The sequence below is a fragment of the Apus apus genome, chromosome 1, assembly GCF_020740795.1.
Source record: "Apus apus isolate bApuApu2 chromosome 1, bApuApu2.pri.cur, whole genome shotgun sequence".
Lineage (NCBI taxonomy): Eukaryota > Metazoa > Chordata > Aves > Apodiformes > Apodidae > Apus > Apus apus.
In genome coordinates, this window is record NC_067282.1 from 124,510,184 (window position 1) to 124,530,685 (window position 20,502).

The 20,502-nt window shown below is 47.8% G+C and overlaps 1 protein-coding gene across 6 annotated transcripts; it reads right to left on the reverse strand.

Moving 5' to 3' along the window:
• Positions 1–4,218: 4,218 nt before the first annotated feature.
• Positions 4,219–19,895, reverse strand: ZYX (zyxin). 6 transcript variants are annotated; one of them, XM_051643499.1, is made up of 10 exons: positions 19,878–19,895; positions 13,127–13,387; positions 9,930–10,120; positions 8,324–8,416; positions 7,523–8,026; positions 7,071–7,212; positions 6,817–6,986; positions 6,490–6,668; positions 6,088–6,208; positions 4,219–5,403 (listed from the first exon to the last, which is right to left on the reverse strand). In XM_051643499.1, the coding sequence occupies exons 2-10, from the start codon at positions 13,374–13,376 to the stop codon at positions 5,293–5,295; spliced, it is 1,761 nt and encodes a 586-aa protein (XP_051499459.1). In that variant the 5' UTR covers positions 13,377–13,387; positions 19,878–19,895; the 3' UTR covers positions 4,219–5,292. The 6 variants fall into 6 exon arrangements, with proteins under 6 accessions (XP_051499459.1, XP_051499480.1, XP_051499488.1 ...); XM_051643520.1 differs by lacking the exon at positions 19,878–19,895 and adding an exon at positions 16,890–17,040; XM_051643528.1 differs by lacking the exon at positions 19,878–19,895 and adding an exon at positions 16,663–16,719.
• Between the last annotated feature and the right edge of the window lie 607 nt (positions 19,896–20,502).

Below are 20,502 nucleotides of genomic sequence, written 5' to 3' on the forward strand. Positions count from 1 at the left end.
CATTGGGAGTTCTGTGGCTTATTTCAGATATGATTGGGACCTTTACTTTAGCATATACATAAGTTCTATCAGAGTCTTGGCATCTGTGTTGGTTTGTTTCAGTTAATTGTCCATTTAACTGCAGGCTTCATGAGGAATGCAGTTGCATTAGGGTTAAAGGGTACATAATGTAGCTGGTCACTTCAGACTGTTTTCTCTAAACCCAGTTACAACTGTGTCCCTCCATTAGCCACACTGACCCTTTTACAGCTCCTGTGTGTACCCCTGCGCCATGGGAAGTACTGGAAGCTACTGCTGTAGTTTGAGGAAGGGCATGTGAGTAGCACTTGCTTCTGCTGCAGAAGATACTGTCCTCAAGGAAAAAAAAATATCTCACTATGACTTTCCTAAGATTTTCTCTTCCTGGGAAGAGTATTTCAGTACTTAAGCTAAATCTAGGTTGGTGAAGAAAGTGAATGTGAGCAATTCTGCAATCAGTTACTTGCTGTAGCTCAGTGCTTCCATAACTGTATAATGGTCCAAATTCTAAAGGCTATAAATGAACATTTCTGCTCCTGGGAAGGTGTTGCTTAACTATAAATGACAGAAAGGTTGAGCAGCAGAGATCTGAAGAACAGCAACTTAAAGCAAGAAGGCTGGTTTCTTTTCAACATGAGAAGCAACAGAGTGTACACAGGAAACCAAAGTATACACATACCTCAGCTACTCGAGTCACTGCAGCTGTAGTAAGAGAGACAGCTTGACAAGATAAGCTCTTATTGAGAGGCTTGTTAGTGTATCAGTAAGTTCAGTCTTAGTAATAGGTGTTTTTAACATGAAGTACAGATAATAAAGTAGCTACATGGCAGATATCCAGGGTAGAAGACAGCCCTTGGTGAGGCTGACAAGATTATATAAGGGCTTGTTGTGCATATGTAAACTTCAGCCTATTCACAGATGGTAGAAAATTGGCAGTGGTTGATAGATAGCTCTGCTGCCATTCAGAGGGACCTTAATAGGTGCAAGAAAGGGGAAGAGAGGAGACTCACGAAGGTGAACAAAGGGAAATAAATGCAGAGCCCTGCAAATGGGAAGGAACAGTCCCATGCCAAGTACATGCTGGGTGCTAACTGGCTGGAAAGCAGTTTGGCAGGAAAGGACCAGAAAAGGTCATAGTTAACACCAAGTAGCACTTGAGCCAGTAACATGCCCTTGAAGCAAAGGAAGCCAATGGTTTCTGGGCTGCATTATCAAATGCATCCCCAGTAGCTGAAGGCAGTAGATTGTTCCACTCTCCTCAGCATTGGTCACACATCCAGAGCATTGTGTCCAGTTTTGGGCTCCTCAGTACAAAGACGGGCACGGAACTTACTGGAGCAAGTCCAGTGAAAGGCCACTATGATTTTGAAGATATTAAAGCATCTGACATATGATAAGAGGTTGAGAGAGCCGAGACTGCTCAGCCTTGAGATGAGGTTTGGGTAACTCTTACCATTGTGTAGAAATACGTGCTGGGAGGGAGTGAGGAAGAGGGAGGCAGACTTTCCTCAGTGGTAACCACTGAAAGAAGAATCAGGAGTTGGAACACATAAAAAAAAAAATCCATATGAAGGTAAGAAAAAAAACCCCAAAACAACTTCCTGTGAGAATTGTTAAACACTTTGTGGCTGTTTGGACAGTTTTCTATCACCTAACCACACTCAGGAGGGGGGAAATAGGGAAAAGGAAAGATGACCCATGGGTGAAAATGAAAGATTTAACAGGGTAATAATAATGAACTAATATTAATCCCAATGCTAACAGAAGATGCAGAGTTATACTCTGCTCCAGACAGTGGTCACGAGCTGTGCGCTGCTGAATGCCCAACACTTCCAGCACAACAGCTCCAGCAAGAACACAACTCTCACAGGAAACAAAGGAGTAGGCACAGGATGACCAAGATGGACAGGACCTTTTTGGGAAGACAGCCATAGCAGAAGTTCCAAACATCTCCACAAACTTCATGATTTATAGTGAGGATGACTTTTATGGTATGGAATATTTCTGTTGGCCAGCTTGGGTCAGCTGCCCTGGGCTTTGCCTCTCCTGGCCCTCTACACCTGTATGGTTCAAAACTACTCTCGACTTTGGTCACTATGCAAACATGCACACCAGAGCGTCTTCTCTCTTTTGTTCTCACAGATTTGGACTCTGCAACCTCTCAAAACTACAGTTTCTCAAAAATTATTTTAGAATTCTGTGCTAGCAAAACCAGGACGCACTGGAACATGTTACCCAGGGAGTTCTTATCCTTGGAGATACTAAAAAATCGAAAGGGTACATTCCTGAGCAACCTGCTCTGAGCAGGGAGGTCCCTTCCAACATCAGCTGTGAGGAGCTGCTGAATCAGCTGGCCTTATAGCAAAGGGGCTGCTCAGTTCCAGGTCCTGACATACAGCCAGCAGCAAGCCTGAGCATGTATTCCCAAAAGGCACTCAGGCACACAAAATATACATGTATATGATGTGTATACATGCACATGTATCCACACACACACTAGGACTGGCCTGAAGCAGAAAACACAGCAGTCATGCAAGCACAGCACAAACAGCTGGATCCTAATCCCTACTCTGGCTGATCAGGATGAACCTGTTAGGAAGAAATATATTACATATATACTATGGATCCCTCTAGTGTCTAAGACAGTAGCTAGAGCCTAAGCTGGTCTCAGTTACTGGCACCAGAAGACGAGTCCTCAAGGCCTGCAGCCCCACCCCAGGGGTGTGCACTCAGATGCCTCATGTGCTGGCCCACAGAAACACACACGAGGCCCCCAGTAATTAGCCTCACATTGGCTCTGCCCAGCTGCTGGCCCCAGGATTCTCTGGTCTCCCACTCACCTCATACACAGATTGAAACTCTTCTCTGGTAGCTGGTCCAGGCTTACCAATAGCTCATTTCCAGACCCAAGGCTTGAGCGCTCTAGCAGCTGACTCTCAGACCGGTCTTTCCAGCACCCTGCCAGACCCACAGCCATGCCAACTCATGGCTCTCAAGTCTAAGCCTCCTCACTCACCAGCTACTCCGACTCAATTCTCTCTACGGATGACGCAGGGGTACACGCACCCATCCCATCTGCATGCACTCAGGTATTTCCAGTTGCACTCAGACCTCCCCATGAACTGAAGTCCTTTCAAACAGGGACAAAAAGAGTTTAGTAAGAAGGCAGGACAGGCTGCACTGATGACACACAGGGCATGGCCAGGCAAGCGTACTGTGTACACACAGCCAGCCCCTTCTGTGCCCTTTTCCCCCTAGCCTTCCCATTCTGCTTCTTCTCTTTGATCCCTTTTCCTGCCTTTGATCATGCCCTTACACATCCCGTAACAAGTGTTGCACTGTCCCCAAATGCTCTTCCCCTACACTCCATGACCCTCGGAGGGAGTAACCTCCTCTTAATCTGCCAAGAGCCCTTCCCCTTGACTCAGTTGGACAGGTTTCACACCCAGACTCTGGGCCATAGTCCTCTGATAGCTCTGGGAGGAGCTGGGTTAGCAAGCTTCTCCCCTCCCTCCCCCTGTTTCTTTCCCCTGTGCTCCTTAGTGCTTGTGGGCACAAGCTTGTTAATCACATCATCTAGAAATAACCACTCAAAACCATGCCTACAAACCAGCATGAACTCAGGTAAGAAAAAGAAAGCAAGAGTAAAATGTATTTTTTCTTTGCTCATCATATAGGAAACCTCAAAGCATTTACTGATCAGTTTGCAAGGAGGCGTTCAAGGCTTCCCCAAAACTGGCAAAAGAACAAGAATAGGTTTCATGTCTTTGAAGTGTAGAAACATTGATGCTTACCACAAAGAGGAGTTTCACCTGGAGTGACAAAGACAGTACCATGCTTAAAACCATAAAGGACAAACACTTTCCAAGTAGCAATAACTAAGGCAAAGCAAGCAAATTTACTGCTTTATTCCAGTCTTATGCAAGTGGATTGTAACAACCTGCCTGCCAGTGAGCCCATGGAGCAGGCTGCCACCTTGCTGTGCAGAAATGCAGGTCTTCCACTGCTTTCAACCAGAGCTGCTCTTCAGGAACAGAAAAGCAGGAAACTAAACAGTCTGAAGAGGAGACAAAGAGGTGGAAAAAGGCCAATTTTGGACTCACCATCTCTGGAAGCTGGGTGTAATAGCTACGATACATACATTCTCTGCTGATTAAGACAGCAATTGTTATGGGTAGTTGAACAAATACAGTAGACATGTTAATGGAAAAACCCCACATTTTATTGAATGCAAACAGTGGTTGGACAGTGTAGTTATTCGAAGGTTTGTTCAGTTTGAGAGTTTCTAGCTCAGGAAATGGGGCTCAGTGCAGTTACACTTGAAGCCAGACAGTACATTGCAAGTACACTGTATCCTTCACTGACAGCAGTGAAAGAATCCCTACTGGAAGAGGGAGATGTTCCTCAGACTGCTGGATCCTCATCTATACACTGGAACATCGTCACCACGTGCTGCCCATCCTGCTGACAGTCTTAAATTGTAAACATGTGTTCTTTGGACTGCTTTGCTACTCTGGTGCCCAGCCTGGCTGCCCAGAAGCCACACTGGGAAATAATTCATTGCAGGGAGGAAAAAAAGATTTAAAAAAAAGGTTCCAAACTCAAGAAGACAGTAGGCTTCCAAAGATTGCCAGATTGATCTGGCTAAGGAAAAAAAAATGACAATAGTCAGTAAAATCCATTACAGCCAGAAAAGCTACAGTAGGTTAGCTTTTTTCCTGCAATGGTAACAGAGATTCCCAGTACGTTCTGCCTCCACACTCTAACCCAAGAGGGAGAGGGAAGAGGAAGACATCCTGATAATGAGGTGACACAATAAAAAAAATATGAAACTGAAGACAGAAGTGGTACCCACATGGAGGCTTCCACCTTCTAAGGTCAAATCATCATTCTTGGCTCCATGGAACAGAAGAATGCTCAGACCTTCCCAGCATGTGCCACCAGGTTGCTCTTTTTACTTCCACCAGGCAGTGGTGGGAGATCTGGTCCTTCTCCTCCAGAATCTCGAGGGAACCAAGGTGGTGCACTCTCGTTGATTGCACTCCCATTGATCATAGCCCCCAGCCTGGAAAAAAAATTGTGGCCAGGAAGCAGTGACAGGAGAAGGCTTGTTCTTGGTGGGTGTGCAGAGCGAAGTCTAGGAACTGTGAATCCTACATGAGTAAAGAACTGCACTGGCATAGTATCCATTGGGAGCAACCTGCCTGGTCAGGCAGAAGGTCAGGACAATGCAGGGGAGGGGAGAAGTATTGAGTGCAGGGGTCTCCAAGCTCCTCAGCGTGCTGCTTTGGCACGAACAGTGTGACATTTGATACACAGCACATGCCCATCCAGCGGGAAGCACCCGTTCTCATTTGCTTCAATGGACAAGGGCTTCCCACAGTCCTAAAGAGGGAAAGAAAAGTGGGAGGGTGCTCAGTGACAGCCAACAGCAGAGTGAATGCATTCAATGCCCCAATGGATCAGAATCATAGAACGGCTAGGGTTAAAAGTGACCTTACAGATCATCTAGTTCCAACCCCCCTGCACAGGCAGGGACACCTCCCACCAGACCAGGTTGCTCAGAGCCCCATCCAACCTGCCCTTGAACACTTCCAGGGATGGGGCTTCCACAACTTCCCTGGGCAACCTGTCCCAGTGTCTCACTACCCTCACACTAAAGAGTTTCTTCCTAATGTCTAACCTAAATCTCCTCTCTTCCAGTTTTAATCCATTACCCCTTCTCACTACATGCCCTTGTAAAAAGTCCCCCAGCCCACTGCTCTGTCTATGATGGTGCTAATGGGAGATACTACTTTTGAGGGAAAAGGAACTACTTTCTGTGATCCCAGCATGCTTCCCTGGTATACACAGCTGCTGGATTAGGGATGTCAGAGATAACAGCCCTGCATAGTTCTTTTTCATGGACCTGTAGTCTCTCAATGTCCTAATCTTTTTCTGAACCTGCTTAAAAAATGCTCCAGATTAATTCAAAACAACCTTAGTCTTTGGTCAGAATAGACAACAGAGGTGCCCAGTTGCTGGTGATGTGCATGGGAGATATGGGAGGAGTGAAACCACCAGGCTTACCTCACACTTGTAACATTTCATGTGGAAATTTTTCTCCAGTGCCACCACACGCACTGTCTCATCCTTTCCAGGCTCTGGCATGATGGGCTCACTACAGACTGAGCAGCGTGGAGCATACTTCCTGCAACCCACAAAAGCATGGAGGAGACCATGACCACGATGGTGATACTGAATGCAAGTTTCTCAATGACATACAATAGTATCAGCAGCAAAGCAATAATAAATCCCAAAGAATTTTAGATGGGAGAAGTCCTAGTTGCTACAAGGTACATTGTTGACTCATTTTTAGCTTCATGGCCAGCAAATCACATGAGCAACCCAACCTCACACTGCCGCAAAATTAAGCAGGTGTGAGGGAATCTGCCCTCTTTCAGACACCACATGCACGTGCTCTCTCTATACCTGTGGTAGTCATCCACACAGTGAGGCTGGTTGGCCTGGTCCACAATAAAAGAGGTTCCTTCCAGAGGGGTATGGCACATCACACAGGTGAAACACTGGGGATGGTAGGAGTTACCAGTGGCCTTCAGCATCCGGTCTGTGATGGTCTGTTTGCAGACACTGCACTTTTCCAAGGTCCCCTGAGCCCAAAGAAAACAAGACAGACACATTAATCTCCCTCCCCTGGGAGATTACACCACAGGTAAGATGGAAGGAGGAAGGGAAAGCAAGGGACAGCAACCCTAGCACGCTCAGCTCTACCCAGGAGCTCTCAGCTCAGTGACTCACAGCATAGCAGTCCTCACAGAAGGGCTTCTCATCCACGTTGTAGAACTGCTGCCCCTGCAGCTGCTTCTCGCATTTGAAGCAGGTGAAGCATTCCACATGGAAGAGGCAGTCCAGTGCTCTCACAGCTGGCTGGGTCCGTGACAGGGGCTTACGGCAGAAGCCACAGAGCTCTGTCAATGGAAGGAGAAAGGGATGAGGAGAGAGGAAAGCCCACCACAGTCTTAGTCCTACTGCTGTTCACTGATGGAACGCACCAGAAGTAGCAGCCTCTGCTGGGGGCGGATGCTCCATATCCTTCATTAATTTCTGGGTCAACATCTCTAGCTCTTCTACCTCCTTCATGGTCAGGCAGGAGTTGCCCCTAGGTGGACCTCCACTGGAGCCTGCAGGTCTATGCTGCAGGAAGAGGAAACAGTCAATCCCAAAGGACACATGCACACAGACTCCCCCTCCCACGCTGTTCCTAATAAATCTGCTTCTCTCACCTTTACTTCTCCTTTCTGTTTCTCTCTAGGAAATAATCTGCCATCCACTGTGCTTGCTTCTTTGCACCTTTACATCAAGTCCTATCCCTTTCCACCACTGCCTCTAGTTATATCTCTCTTTCAGATGATTAACAGCTTCTCCTAGCCTGGAACAGACCTCATCCTCCAACTTCAATCCCAGTCTGTCAAAAGGCCCTGGTCCCCATGGCTCTACTCCTTACCGTATCTTTTGCAGCTGCAGGTTGTTCTGTGGGACGCAGCTTCTCCTGAATTTGGGGTCTTTCCCTCTGCTGGGCATAGGTGAAATTGGGAGGCTGTGGTTGAGAGGAGGGACCTGAAGGTGAAGGGGCTGTGAACTGAGCCTGAAGGGAGGTAGACCTTGCAGAGTTTGGGTAAGGCCCAGGAACATTGGCACCTGATTTGGACCCAGACTTAGGAGAGCCAGAAACAGCAGGTGGGGTGAATTTAGGGGTAGGCTGAGCAGGAGGAAGAGATGGAGGTGGAGGGACTGGTGCTAGAGGCTCCTTGTGTTGCTGTGGGGCTGCCCATGGGGTTGGGGAAGGGGTCAAATCCACCCCAGGGGACTTGAAAGGTAAGCTTCCACTTGGCTTTGGAGTGAACTTGGAAGGAAAGGAATGAAAAGTATCTCTGGGTGCAGATGATATCTCCGCAGGGGCTTTTGGGGCCAATGGTTTCTCCAGAGAACCTGTGGTTCCTGAAGATCCCTGCAAAGGGAAGCAGAAGAGAGAAACAGGCAGTGATCAGCAAGGTGGAAGAGAAAATACGCTGTCTATAGCAGTACAGTCAGCAGCTATCCCAGACCCACAATGCTAAGAGTTCCCACACTGTGCCACATTCAGCAGTCCCAACAAGTTGCAAGATCTATGCTGTCTGCTCCTTCATGTACACTTTCATGCTATGGCCTATCCAGACATTTTAATTTTCAGTAACACCCTTCTCACTACTGCTGTTCAGCAAACCCATCATCTCTCCTTCCACCTGTGGCATTCTGGAGAGCTCACCCGGGATTTGAAGGGGTCATTCTTCTCCATGTCATCCAACATTACGGACAGTGTGTCAATCTCAAGATCAATGCTGCTCATCTTGCCACGTACCTACACCACCATTCACGAGGAGAGAGGGAGCAGAGCACATTACAGGAACTGCCAGAGAACCTGGTGTAATTCCCCTTACAACAGCAGATTTTGACATTGTGGACTGCAGTACTGATCTGTTCCTTGCTTTGAGTGGGTTCCTTGCTTGAGCAAGATGGCAAGGATGAACAGAGCACAGTCTCCAAGGTCTACAAACAGTGGGAAAATACACAGCCCAAAGAAACTCAGACAGATTTACACGGGAAAGGACATATGGAGGTTTCAAGTCCAATTCCCTGCTCACAGCAGGGCTTCCTCCCAAGCTAGTCCAGGTTTCTCAGGGCCTCGCCCGGGTGATTTCTGAACATCCCCAAGGATGTAGATTCCCCCACCTCTCTAGGCACCTGTGTTGAGCCACCCTTGGAGGGAAACAGGTTTTTCTTCTGTCCAACAGGTATGTCCCTTGCCGCAACTTGAGTCCATTCTCTCTTGTTCTCTCGTTGTGCCCCAGTAAAAAGAATGTGTCCTCTCTCCAGCCCTCCTTTAGGTACTGCAGATTGCAGTTAGACCCCTGCCTTGGCCTCCTCTTCTGCAGGCTGAGCAAACCCAGATCTCACATCATTTGCTCCAACCCCCAATGACCACTTATGACCCTTTGCTGCATTGCAGCTAGATCATAGAATCATAGAATCACAGAATCCTAGGGGTTGGAAGGGACCTCGAAAGATCATCTAGTCCAACTCCCCTGCCAGAGCAGGGTCACCTAGAGTACATCACACAGGAAGGCGTCCAGGCGGGTTTTGAATGTCTCCAGCGAAGGAGACTCCACAACCTCTCTGGGAAGCCTGTTCCAGGGTTCTGTCACTCTCACAGTAAAAAAATTTTTTCTGATATTCACCTTAAACCTCCTATGCTCCAATTTGTATCCATTACTCCTTGTCCTATCACTGGTCATCACTGAAAAAAGCTTAACTCCATCTTCTTGACACTCACCCTTTACGTATTTGTAAACATGGATGAAGTCACCCCTCAGTCTCCTTTTCTCCAAACTAAAGAGACCCAGCTCTCTCTGCCTTTCCTCATCAGGGAGATGTTCCATTCCCTTAATCATCTTTGTGGCTCTGCACTGGACTCTTTCCAGCAGTTCCCTGTCCTTCTTGAACTGAGGGGCCCAGAACTGGACACAATACTCCAGAGGCGGCCTCACCAATGCAGAATAGAGGGGGAGGAGAACCTTTCTTGACCTACTAACCACACCTTTTCTAATGCACCCCAGGATGCCATTGGCCTTCTTAGCCACAAGGGCACACTGCTAGCTCATGGTCAACTCACTGTCCACCAGGAACCCCAGGTCCTTCATCTGCAGAGATGTAGCCCAGCCAGTTGACTCTAACCTATGCTGGTCCACGGGGTAGCAGCATTTTCTGCTTTCCTACATCTCAAGGCTTCCTGCTGCTGAGTTCAGAGAGTAGTGAGAAGCTGTCCCAACTCACAGAACAACACAGGAAACTATATTTCCCTTGACCTCACTCACCTGTGGGGCAGGTACTTTGCTCACAGGCTCTTCAACAAACATAGGTGGAGGAGGAGAAGGAGGAGAAGGAAAAGCTTCTTCTGGGGCTGGTGGAAAAGGCTCTTCAAAGGGTGGCGGTGGAGGGGGGAAAGCACAATTTGAGGAGAAACTTGCCTCTTCTCCAGGTGGGGGAGGAGGTGGCAGTGGCAGTTCTATAGGGAATAATAATAATAAAATAAATAAATAATAAAAACCCACATTTTTTGATTACTTCTTACTCTTACCCAGTAAAACCTCCAGGGGATGTCTTGAAGGTATTATAGCAAGTAGTTCCCCAGTACCCAAAGGACCCCAGCACCCATCAGGGTGACTGAACTCCACAGGTAGACTTTCACTTTGTCCAAAGCTATTTGGCATCATATAAACCTTCCTCAGTAGCTACTGCAAACTGTCACTGGGTACAGCTATTGTATAATTGGGAACCTTGCCTTACAATGGCCTTTCCCACACCTTCTCTCTTGCTTTAGTCTCTAGCATATGCTTCTCCTTCCAGTAAGTCACTCAGACTGCTGAACAGGGAGCAGCAGACAACCCAGGACCCCGAAGAGCCTGTATTATTACAGGAAAACAGGCTGACACCTCACAGCTGGCAAGTAAACACCACTAGAAACAAGAAAATACAAAAATCAAGTTAGACAAACTACCCCTTACATATATGAGGAACCTTTGCAATGACTTTTTTTTTTCCTAGGAGATCAAAACAGCTTTCCTTTTGGAAGACAGAATGTCCCCACACACGATACAGATTAGGACATGAGAAATTTTCCAAAATAGGCAAAAGCAGGCAAAAAACACTAGAGTACCTCAGTCTCCTAGAAGAAAACCCCATTGGTCCTACCTATTCATACTTGCTACCAATGTGGAACAGGCCAACAGAGACATTTTCTACTACAACACAGTCAAATAAATGTGAATCCTCTTCCCTTCACTGTTTATGGGAGAAGTTGCTCTCTGTTCACCCAAGCAGCAAAGAACACTGAAGACAAGGAGACATAATGTCCACATCCCATCTGGACACCCACCTCTCTTCCTAGCTAGCCCCAACCAGCAGCAGGGTGAAAGACTACCTTTTTCACTCTTGCTGTTCCATGTGCAACTTTTAACAGCTGTAATGGAATTCTCTAATCTTTAGATCCACATGTTGTCAGACTTTATAAGGACTTCCCATCTGTGACCTAAGGGAGACAATACTGGCCTTTCAGAAAATGAAAGCTGAAATCTCATTAGCTAACGGAATGCATAAACTCCACTGGTATGCAGCACCTCTTCCAAGCCTTCTTATGCCACAGTAATTTTGCTGGGGTGGGGGGTAATACTAGACTGATATTTTTTCTAAACTATAGTTTGGGATTGAGTTTGCATATGCTTGCCATTTGGTTTATTGAAATAAGAAAGAATATTGCAGAAACAAAGCCCTGATCTGCGGTCGTATTTTTTCAGATGCACTAAAAGGCTGTTTTGTGAATTGTTTATACAAACAAAAAGGTTCCCCACAAAGTTACCATATCAGATTTGTAGAATGACCAATACAAAATATAACTTTCCTACAGCAATACTACCTTCACCATCCTGTCATTTAAGACAAAAAAGCTAATTGTTATGGCTTTATGTGACACTGCTGGGTTTTTAGCAAATGCATAAGGAAGGAAGAGAAGGATTGAAGAGATGCACCAAAGAAGAATCAAATCAGATGCATTTCTCTCATGACTGTGTTTTGGTGGTCACCTGTACTTCAGATGTTTTACTGGCAACCTTCACCCAATGGTAACACAGCAGCTTAAGGTGAATGGTTCTTCTGCTAATCTTTCTGTCAAGTTAGTTCCTCCACAAGAAAATTTATAAAGCAGGGAGAAGTGGAGCAAACAACACGCAGTCCTCCAGTCCCACTGTATCTTGAAAAATAGTATCGAACATCCATCCGTCTACTTTTATAGTTCAGGTAACATATTTGTGTCAGTTTGAGACCTCCCAACAGACACATCCGCAATACACACAACTATAGCAGAAAAACAAAGCCTAAAGTGAAGCCTTGGATTATAGACAAAAGACTACAGCTAAAAATGTGCAAGAAAAAGGTCACCAGAGTTAGCTGGTACACTTCTAGGAGAAGCACCAACATGCTGAGGCTCTTGTGACCCAAGAAATGGAAAAAATGGCTTAATAATTTGCCTACTCTGAAGATAGGACCAGCCTTCCTACAGCTGTCTGCTAAATTAGCACACTAAGCTAGAAAACATCAGTGTTGCACAGTCTATGCTAAACAGTGAAAGGAAAGGAATTTAAAACAGCAGTTAGCATCATCTGAACATGTGCCTCCCAACCGAGGTGCACCCTGATGAAATCTTAGCATAATATGCAGCATTGGGCATTAGCAAGAGGTCCACAGGGAAAATTCTGGTGGCCCCTTGCTGATCAGTTCCAATGAGGGAGCCACACAACCAGGAACCTTCTGCTTCTGCTTCTTGGAGGACACAAAACCAACCAACAAAAAAAACCAACAAACCACCACAGGAAAAAAAAAATAAAGAAGAAAAAAAGGAGAGAGGAAGAAAAAGAAAGCCATGCTAAAGCAAGCAGCCACTCTACACAGGAAAACACACCTAACCCAAACCACTAAAAAACATATAAAACTCCACAAGCCATACAAACTCTGAGTCTCACTTCCTGTTTAATGAGACCTTCCACCATTTTTTCTACACAATTATTTCTTCCTCCGTACCTCCAGCAGCAAGGATGGCATGAGAAAGTTCTCTACAGTACAACACAACCGACTTGAGCTGAGAGAAATCAACAAGGAGGAGGACAGAATGATTTGTCATCATCAGGGTCAACTTCTCTAACATATTTGCTCTCAGACATGCTGGCTAGAAACTAACTGCAGTTACACAACTATGCACTCAGGGAATACTAGGAAAAATCCATCACATTCCTCCAGCATCAGTGCAACACAGGATTGCCTTCCCAGATATTTCCTAATGGAGATACTATGTATTTTGAGATCCCTTGGCAATAGTTTTATCTCATTCTGAAACCTGCCAGCCTCGGCAGAAAGAGAATTCATCACCTCCAGCAGTTCTCACGTTTGGCTCAATTACAGACCTCACACTCTGAAAATTTAGAAATGCACATTCATGTTTGATAGGAGAGCCCTCACCTACCTTCTGCCAGAGAGGATGTGCACGCTGATGGAATCTCTCCCACCTTCCCCATCTGAGCACGCTGGGCGCCAGCTCCAGGAGGTGGGGGCAGTGACGACTCTGATGCACCCCCAGCCTTGAAGGGGTTCACCTTGGGCTTAGGGGCAACCACAGGTGCAAACTTCTTCTGTGGGTTGTAGAAGGAAGGAGTAGAAATGTTGATACTGACTGCGGATGTCATGCGGGTCCCCGGTGCACCTGGGGAGGCCATCTTCTCAGCACCTGGCAGAAAAGAGAAGGGAGGAAACCTATATGAAGTCAGCCTTGGGCCAGACTGGACATCAATAAAGAGGAACACATGAAACAGAGGGATACAGGAATAAGTCTGGTCAGAGTTTAAGATGCCCAAGCAGAGCACTTCCAGGATCAGCTCAGGAAAAAGGAGGAACAGACACTGCAGACAGCTTGGATGAGCCAGCATGCTTCCGGCTCACAACCAGTCCAACACTGACTGCAAAGAGGTTCTTGCTACAGAGGAAACCGTGCTCTTTGCTGCACAAGAACCCCGCATGCACACATGCTGGAGAGGACAGCAGCAGGCCGTGGGGAGGAGCGTTATCTACCGCACACACCAAGCCCCACAGATCCTGAGGAGGCTGCACCCACACATCATCTCCCAGCACTGGAATTAGCATTTCCTCTCCTCCACTTACCCGATAACGCCAGTTGGTTCCTCTCGACCTCAGTTTGTGACAGCCCCGGTACTGTCCCCTCTCACCCCCCCCAGACCTGACACCCCCCCTGCATCTTCTACCCTTTACCTCCAGGCCCCTGCATCCCGAAGGAGCAAAGGCAGCTGCGGCAGAAAAAGCTGAAAAACCGGGCGGGGGACGAATTCCCTTCTGTTACATCCCCGGGCAGAGTCCCCAGCTCTCCGGATCTCGCCTCCCCCCTTCCTGCCCCCGGCGAGGGTGACGGCGGCTCCCACCCACCACCCCTCACTGGCTCCGCGGGCGCCCGCTCCGCCCCCGCCAGGAAGCGCCGGGCTGCGCTGTCACCCCGGGGCTGCGCTGTCACCCCCGGGCTGCGCTGTCACCCCCGCTCCCCTCTCCTCCTCCCGGCAGGGCAGCCGCGGCCCAGGGCAGGCTGCGGGATGGGAGGAGGGCAAACCCTCCGCCTGCTGCCTGCGGGCATGCGAACCGCCTCCTCTCCCTCCTGTCCATCAGGCTCCGACAGCCAGAGGACAGTCCCACCAAGCCGGCTATTTCAGAAGCCGCAGGCCTCACGACGACAGCCACACTGCTAGGATCCCTTCAGTCCTGCAATCCATGCCAGAGATCTCATCTGTGCTAGAAATCTCCACGAAGCCAGACTCTTTGTTGCAGAGCCTAGCGTGCCTGCAGTGCTAACACCCCGGCACAACAGCGCTTCCGCCAGCACAGGGGCTCTGCGCCAGCACCTCAGCTTGGCATGGTGAGATCAGTGCCGCTCCACACTGCCAGCCGCTCCCACACGGACACTAACAGCTGCTGGGACAGACGGTCCTGGGGCCACAAACATCCCACCCCTAATTCGGCTGCTGCTGAGACCTGCATGCCCTGTTCCAAGCACTTCCACAATTCGGTGCAGTATGACAAGATGCAAGTGATCTGCAACAACTTCTCCAGGTCACACACGTGTGACAACACAGACAAAGGTCAAGTCTGTGCTGCTGCACTTTGTGTTCCCCGTGTGCAGGGCCAATGAGTTGCATGCACCTTGAGAATCCCTTATGCACCTTTCAAAAGGAGGAAGAGGCTGCAACAGTAAGCTGCAGCCAAAATGTTGTGCTGAGCATCTCCCACATGATCCTGCATGGGAAAGGACCCAGGCAGAAGAGACATTATCCAGGTCTGTCCTCAATCCCTCAGACTTGTAGGGGTCAACAGATTTGCAAGTCAGAAGAAACTGACCAAATCACTCCAGTCTGCAGCTTCCCACTTTCCTGTGGTGTAATGAACCCCTTGGAAGTAGCTCTACCAGAGGTGACAATATTAGGAGCAGAACACCATGGTGACATCACTTCTGATTGTGAACTGTACCAGGGTTAGTCAACACAAAGACACTCTTGGGACATCTGCTGCTCTGCAAAAAAAGTGCTGGCTTTGCTACCAGCAGCTACTTCCCTTCACCCAAAGCAGCCCATTTCCAGCGTGCCATCTCACTTTTCAGACCCTTTCTGTTCAGAGCTGCCTCCATCCAGCAGCTGCACCTGCTCATCCTCACTTACTTATCAGTCCACCCCTACACAGACCAAACAGACTGAAAAAGGATGGCCTTGCAGAGAGTCACCCCTACACACACTCGCCAGCATTGCTCATAGCCTTTAAGCCTTACCAGATGCACATAGCTTATGTGAGTCCTGTGGCTGTAACTGTTTGCAAAAGATATTGGAGAAGAAGTGTCACACCAGTAGACTTAGTCTCTGAATGTTGTCCTCCCACTTTCTCTGAGGGGAGAGATTTTTCTGCCTGCTGTAACAGCATTGAAGATGAGTCAAGCGAACTATTAGAAAGACATGCCCAAAGGACACAGTCAGGATACTTAGTTGCCTCATTTCTGTCTAACTCAAAAAGAGTTGACTCTTTCTAACAGGAGATCAAAGAGAAGAAGTAGGACAGAACCAACTGGACACCTCCAACAGCAGCAGGGACACCGCCCAGGCAGTCCTATGGTGGGTCTTCCACCGGTTATGCACCCAGACAGCTTTCAGCTCTTTGACCCCAAGACACCACTTTCAAAAAGCTCAGCTCCTTTGCTGGGTCAGTGAGAGGAGAAGGAACCCGAGGAGGCAGAGCACTGAGTATTATTTTTCACTTCCATTGGGAGGAAGTGGTTCAGCTTCAGCCACACCAGGAGACCCCGTAAGAGCTAGCCCAGCTCTGTAGTCCTACACACTGCGTCTGTACTTCCCCCTTCCCAAGTTCCTCCCAACTGAGAGGAGTCAGAAGGAGAACTACAGCAAATAATTTTTTTTTTTTTTTAAATAATAAAATGAACAGATCAAACAAAGTTCGGAGTTAACTCCAGAAAGTTCTCCTAGCCGGGCCCAAAGCTACTACCAGCTATGTGAGCTGCAAGGTAAAGCCTTAAAAAACCGGGCTGGGGGAGGGGGGCACTCCGAGCTACAGACTTCTCCCACATAGGCCGGCTTTTCTTCCTCCTCGAGGGTGGGGAGCGGGAGGGGGAAGAGACAAATTCCAAAAAGCAATGCAAACATATTTAAAACGTTAGGAAGCTCTACCACTTTGCAAGACTTGCGTCCTCACTTTCTCAGGGCTCCCAGAGAGACAGAAACTCATCAATTAAACAAACTTCATGCACAAAGAGCCCCAGATTCCTCTCTCTCCAGCAGATCTGGAAAAAGGCTTCAGAGGTGTCTCACTCATCCGTGCGCACACAAAAGAGAGCTTGTCCCAGCTAAACCCAGGCAACTTTCCGTCCCTCTTCCCCACTGCTGAAGCTACACAGCAGCGTTTGTTTCGCTGCCTCCATTTCACCGGGAGGGAAGAACTCACCAGATTCACACACACGGGAACCTCTCTTCTGCAGAAGCCGACAAAAACCCCAGGGACCACGACCAATCCTCAAGAGATTAGGAGTCTAGGTACGAGGCAAGGAACCCCTCCCGGCGGGCACGGCAAGAAAACCCGCACCCTTCCACACGGGCGCACCGTTTCCACCGGCTCAACACCAGCCCCGAGGCTGCAGATAGAAAGAGTTTTGGCTAAGCCAAGAGACTCACCTCTGGGGCCGGGACTCGGTGGAAGGAGAAATGCCGCCCCCGGGCCTGCAGATGGCTGGGGCTGGGGCCGGGCTTCTCTCTCCCCCCGCCCGCCCGCCGGCAGGGGAAGGCAGCAGCAGGCAAAGGCGGGGGAGCTGCCGAGACCCGGCGCTTCCTACCAACTCGCGAAAAAAGCCTCGCCCAGGCAAAGTTGTTTGACCATAAAAGGCGAGAGGCTGCGCGAACAGCTGAGCTCACTCGCTGGGGAATGTGGCGATGATGTAAGGGGGGGGGAAGGCGCACACGGCCGGGGGACAGACAGACAGGGCCTGCGGGGGGACAGACGGACAGACAGACAGACAGACAGGGCCTGCCGGGGCAGCGGCGGGAGCCCCGGGCGGACAGGGGGGCTACGGCGGGGTTGTTTCTCTGCCTGCCAGCGATCACGGAGAAAGGTCTGATGGAGTTTCCCCCCAAGCCCTCTCCCACAGCCCCACGGGGGCCTCGCACCGCAGCCGGCCCGCCCCTCTCGGGCCGAGCTCGCTGCTTCCCGTCCTCACAGGTCGCTGTTCCTCTCTCCCCAACTCCAGAGCTGCCCCCAGCCCATGATTTCACTTCCAGTAACTGAGCTGGAGTTCAGGACGGTATTTAGCAGCCCTTGTGAGTCACGGGCCCCGCTGGACTCTCCATGGCACGAACCAGCTGCGAAAGCATCTGACTCACTCTCCACCCCCCCAGCCTCCCAGAAGTTAAAGCAAACATCAGATGACTCCACAGTGCAGAAAAAGCGGCTTGTTCTCCTTGTACCGACTGCAAGGCAAGCGCTACACTGTTTTGTATCAAACACTAGCCACTGGAATTACTTGGTTGGGTTGCCTGTGCTGCACATGGGTTTATTTGCTCCAGTACTGGCCGAGGGTTCAGCCCTGCGGCAGAGCAGGGGCAGCCTGGCCCAGCACAACAAAGCATGCCATTTTCAGCCCCGCTCTCTTTCTCCTTTCTTCTCAGCCTCTCCGGGAGAAGGGATGTAAAAAATATTCTCGTGCTTTGTGCAATCATTGGACTTTGGAATTTGGCTATAATATTTGGGTTAGTACCCCTACAGCTGAAAATCCCCTGGAGAATTACTGCATTGGCTAATGCTCAGGAGATCTGGGGCTTGTCTGCTCCTAAGCTCCTATCAAAATAGCTGCCTTTCAGTACTGGTATTTTACTCACAGGTGGGTAAGCCACAAGCCACACCAGTTAGACTCCCAGTGTGCACTACTGCAAAATGTTCACTTTAGAGAGCTATGCAAAGAGGTTCATAAAATATTAAGGAATCCAGCATAAACAAATATTTAATTTTACAAGCAAGGTTTGTACAAAGAGGTGACATCTTTTGTTTAACCAGCTGATAGTTGGGTAATTGGCCCCTTTGTGAGGTTTTTCATTTTAATGTACAATATGAAAGTGTCATCTGTAGCAATGCATAGCACTGAGCATCTCACTCCTTACATAGCTGCAACTGTTGAACTTTGATCTATATATGTGCGTTGCTTAGGGATGTACAGCTCTTCTATGGGTGCTAAATAATCCCAGAGCCACTTTTGTAAGCATAGCATCAGCCTCATTCTGTCCCTTCACCAATGTACAGAGTAACCATAGGATAAAGGAAGTATCACTGTGCTGTGTCTTTAAACACCTTCCTAGTGCAGACCATTTCCCCCCTACTCTTCAGGATCTCATTGTGAAATTGCTAACCAAGTTCTGGAACATCACAGCACACTTTACACCATCAAGCCTGACCTCAGAGTACTGTGCCACTGTTCCCTGGGCTAGCCCTCACTTCAGAGAAAACAAAGAATGTCTCAGACTGAGATTTAAAAAGCGCTGAGAGAATATGAAAAAAATCTGCTCTGGTACTTTCTGGTCACATCCCCATAAATCCAGATGCTTGCGTGTTTGATTGTCTCACCAACATGGTGATGTTAAAAGCTCATGAAAAGAGATCAAGCAAAGCAGGAATAAGAAAAACAGACTTTCCTAGACATTCAGTATTAACTTTTCAGTATGAGGAGACAAATACGAAACAGAGAAGTGTTTAGCAGGTTGGACATGTGAAACACAGAATTCTCAAACAGGAATATGTCAGAATACACAGGGAAAAACTTCAGTCTGATTTTGTATTTGCCATACAGTGCATTTAAAGTTTGTAAAGGGAAATGAACTAACTTCCCTGTTTTAGTTCTGATTCCTCTGGAAAGAAAGCAAGAATCTCCTTACACTGCCAACTTCCTTCATGCAATTCTTTGCTTGGCAGACATTTTTCTGCTGCAAAAGGGAGTTAGTTTGAGATGTACCGTTATAGTCAATCTCATTATCTGAAGCAAAATATTAGTCCTGAATAGGTGTTTAGCTATCTGGGTACTGAGATGGATCAGCAGGTATACTCAGCTTATTGTCTCAGATGGCACATATTTGACTTTGTCACTCCTGAAATTAGCAGCAGTCTTTCTGCATAAATTACCTCAGCTGTCCCATGTCATGAAAAGTGATCTGGTGTTTTGGAGTACCTTCTGGGTGAATGCTACTTTGCACCAGGGATGAAATGACAACCTGCCACAAAGCAGATGTTGGAGAGATTTAGAATATACAGTTCTAGCTGGGCTCTTCTTTGAGATGAGTGACAGGAAGCAAGCCTTGGTACTGGCTGTCAAATCAAAGTTTAGAAATTCTTAGAGTTCAAGGAACACACCCCAAAGAAACTAAGTTTTCATGGAGACAGATGAATCTCCACTGGTAATTCAGATGTGTCATGCAATGAGTAGCTAAGGAATAATGCCATGCAGAAGTGATGTGTAATTCATGTACTGCACTGAAATGAGGAGGATGCTAGCAGTGGTTAGGTGCCTATAAGATGAAAATAAAAACAGTTGTAAGAGAAGAAAAATCAAGTCCTTAAATGCAAAAAGGATTATTTGCAAGAACACTAATATGGAATTAAACTTGTAAGGCAGAAAACCTTACCTAGATTAAAGAAGGTTCAGGTAGCTGCAGATGGGAAATCTTCATGTTAACAATAGGCTTAAGGTCTGAGGGAAGAAATCTGGACACTTTAGTCCTGTTCATAATGTAAAATGTCTGCACCTGTGTAACTTCCACCTATATAAAAAAATATATTAGTGCCATTTTATCTCTGCTGTGAGCTGGTTAATAATTACTGATGCCACGTAGGAGTCCATGTTTTTACTAACCAATGAAAAGATCTGATTCGTATCTGTGTTGCACCTTTGATATTTCTTTCATCATGCAACTTGTGTTTAATCTGACCACATTTTATTGGTTGATGCTAAGCTGCTATTCATGAGCTTACCCTGTCTTGCATTAAATGCTTTTTCCTGGCCTACTGGAAGTGTTGAGAATACATAATCATAGAATCATAGAATGGTTAAGGTTGGAGGGGACCTTAAAGATCATCAGATTCCAACCTCCAGGCTATGAGCAGGGACACCTCACACTAGACAACATTGCACAAAGCCTCATCCAACCTGGTCATAAACACCTCCAGTGAGGGTCCATGTTGGTCCTCAGGTTGAGGTACAGATGAGGTTAGGCCCACACTGCCCAGGCTACATCTGGCATAGGCTGACAC

Coding starts and splice junctions, on each gene's coding strand:
- ZYX (XM_051643489.1), bottom strand. Junction 7,213..7,522: donor CTGCAGCTGCAAAAGATACG/GTAAGGAGTAGA, acceptor CTCTTCCTGCAG/CATAGACCTGCAGGCTCCAG. Junction 6,987..7,070: donor AGCAGAGGCTGCTACTTCTG/GTGCGTTCCATC, acceptor TTCCATTGACAG/AGCTCTGTGGCTTCTGCCGT.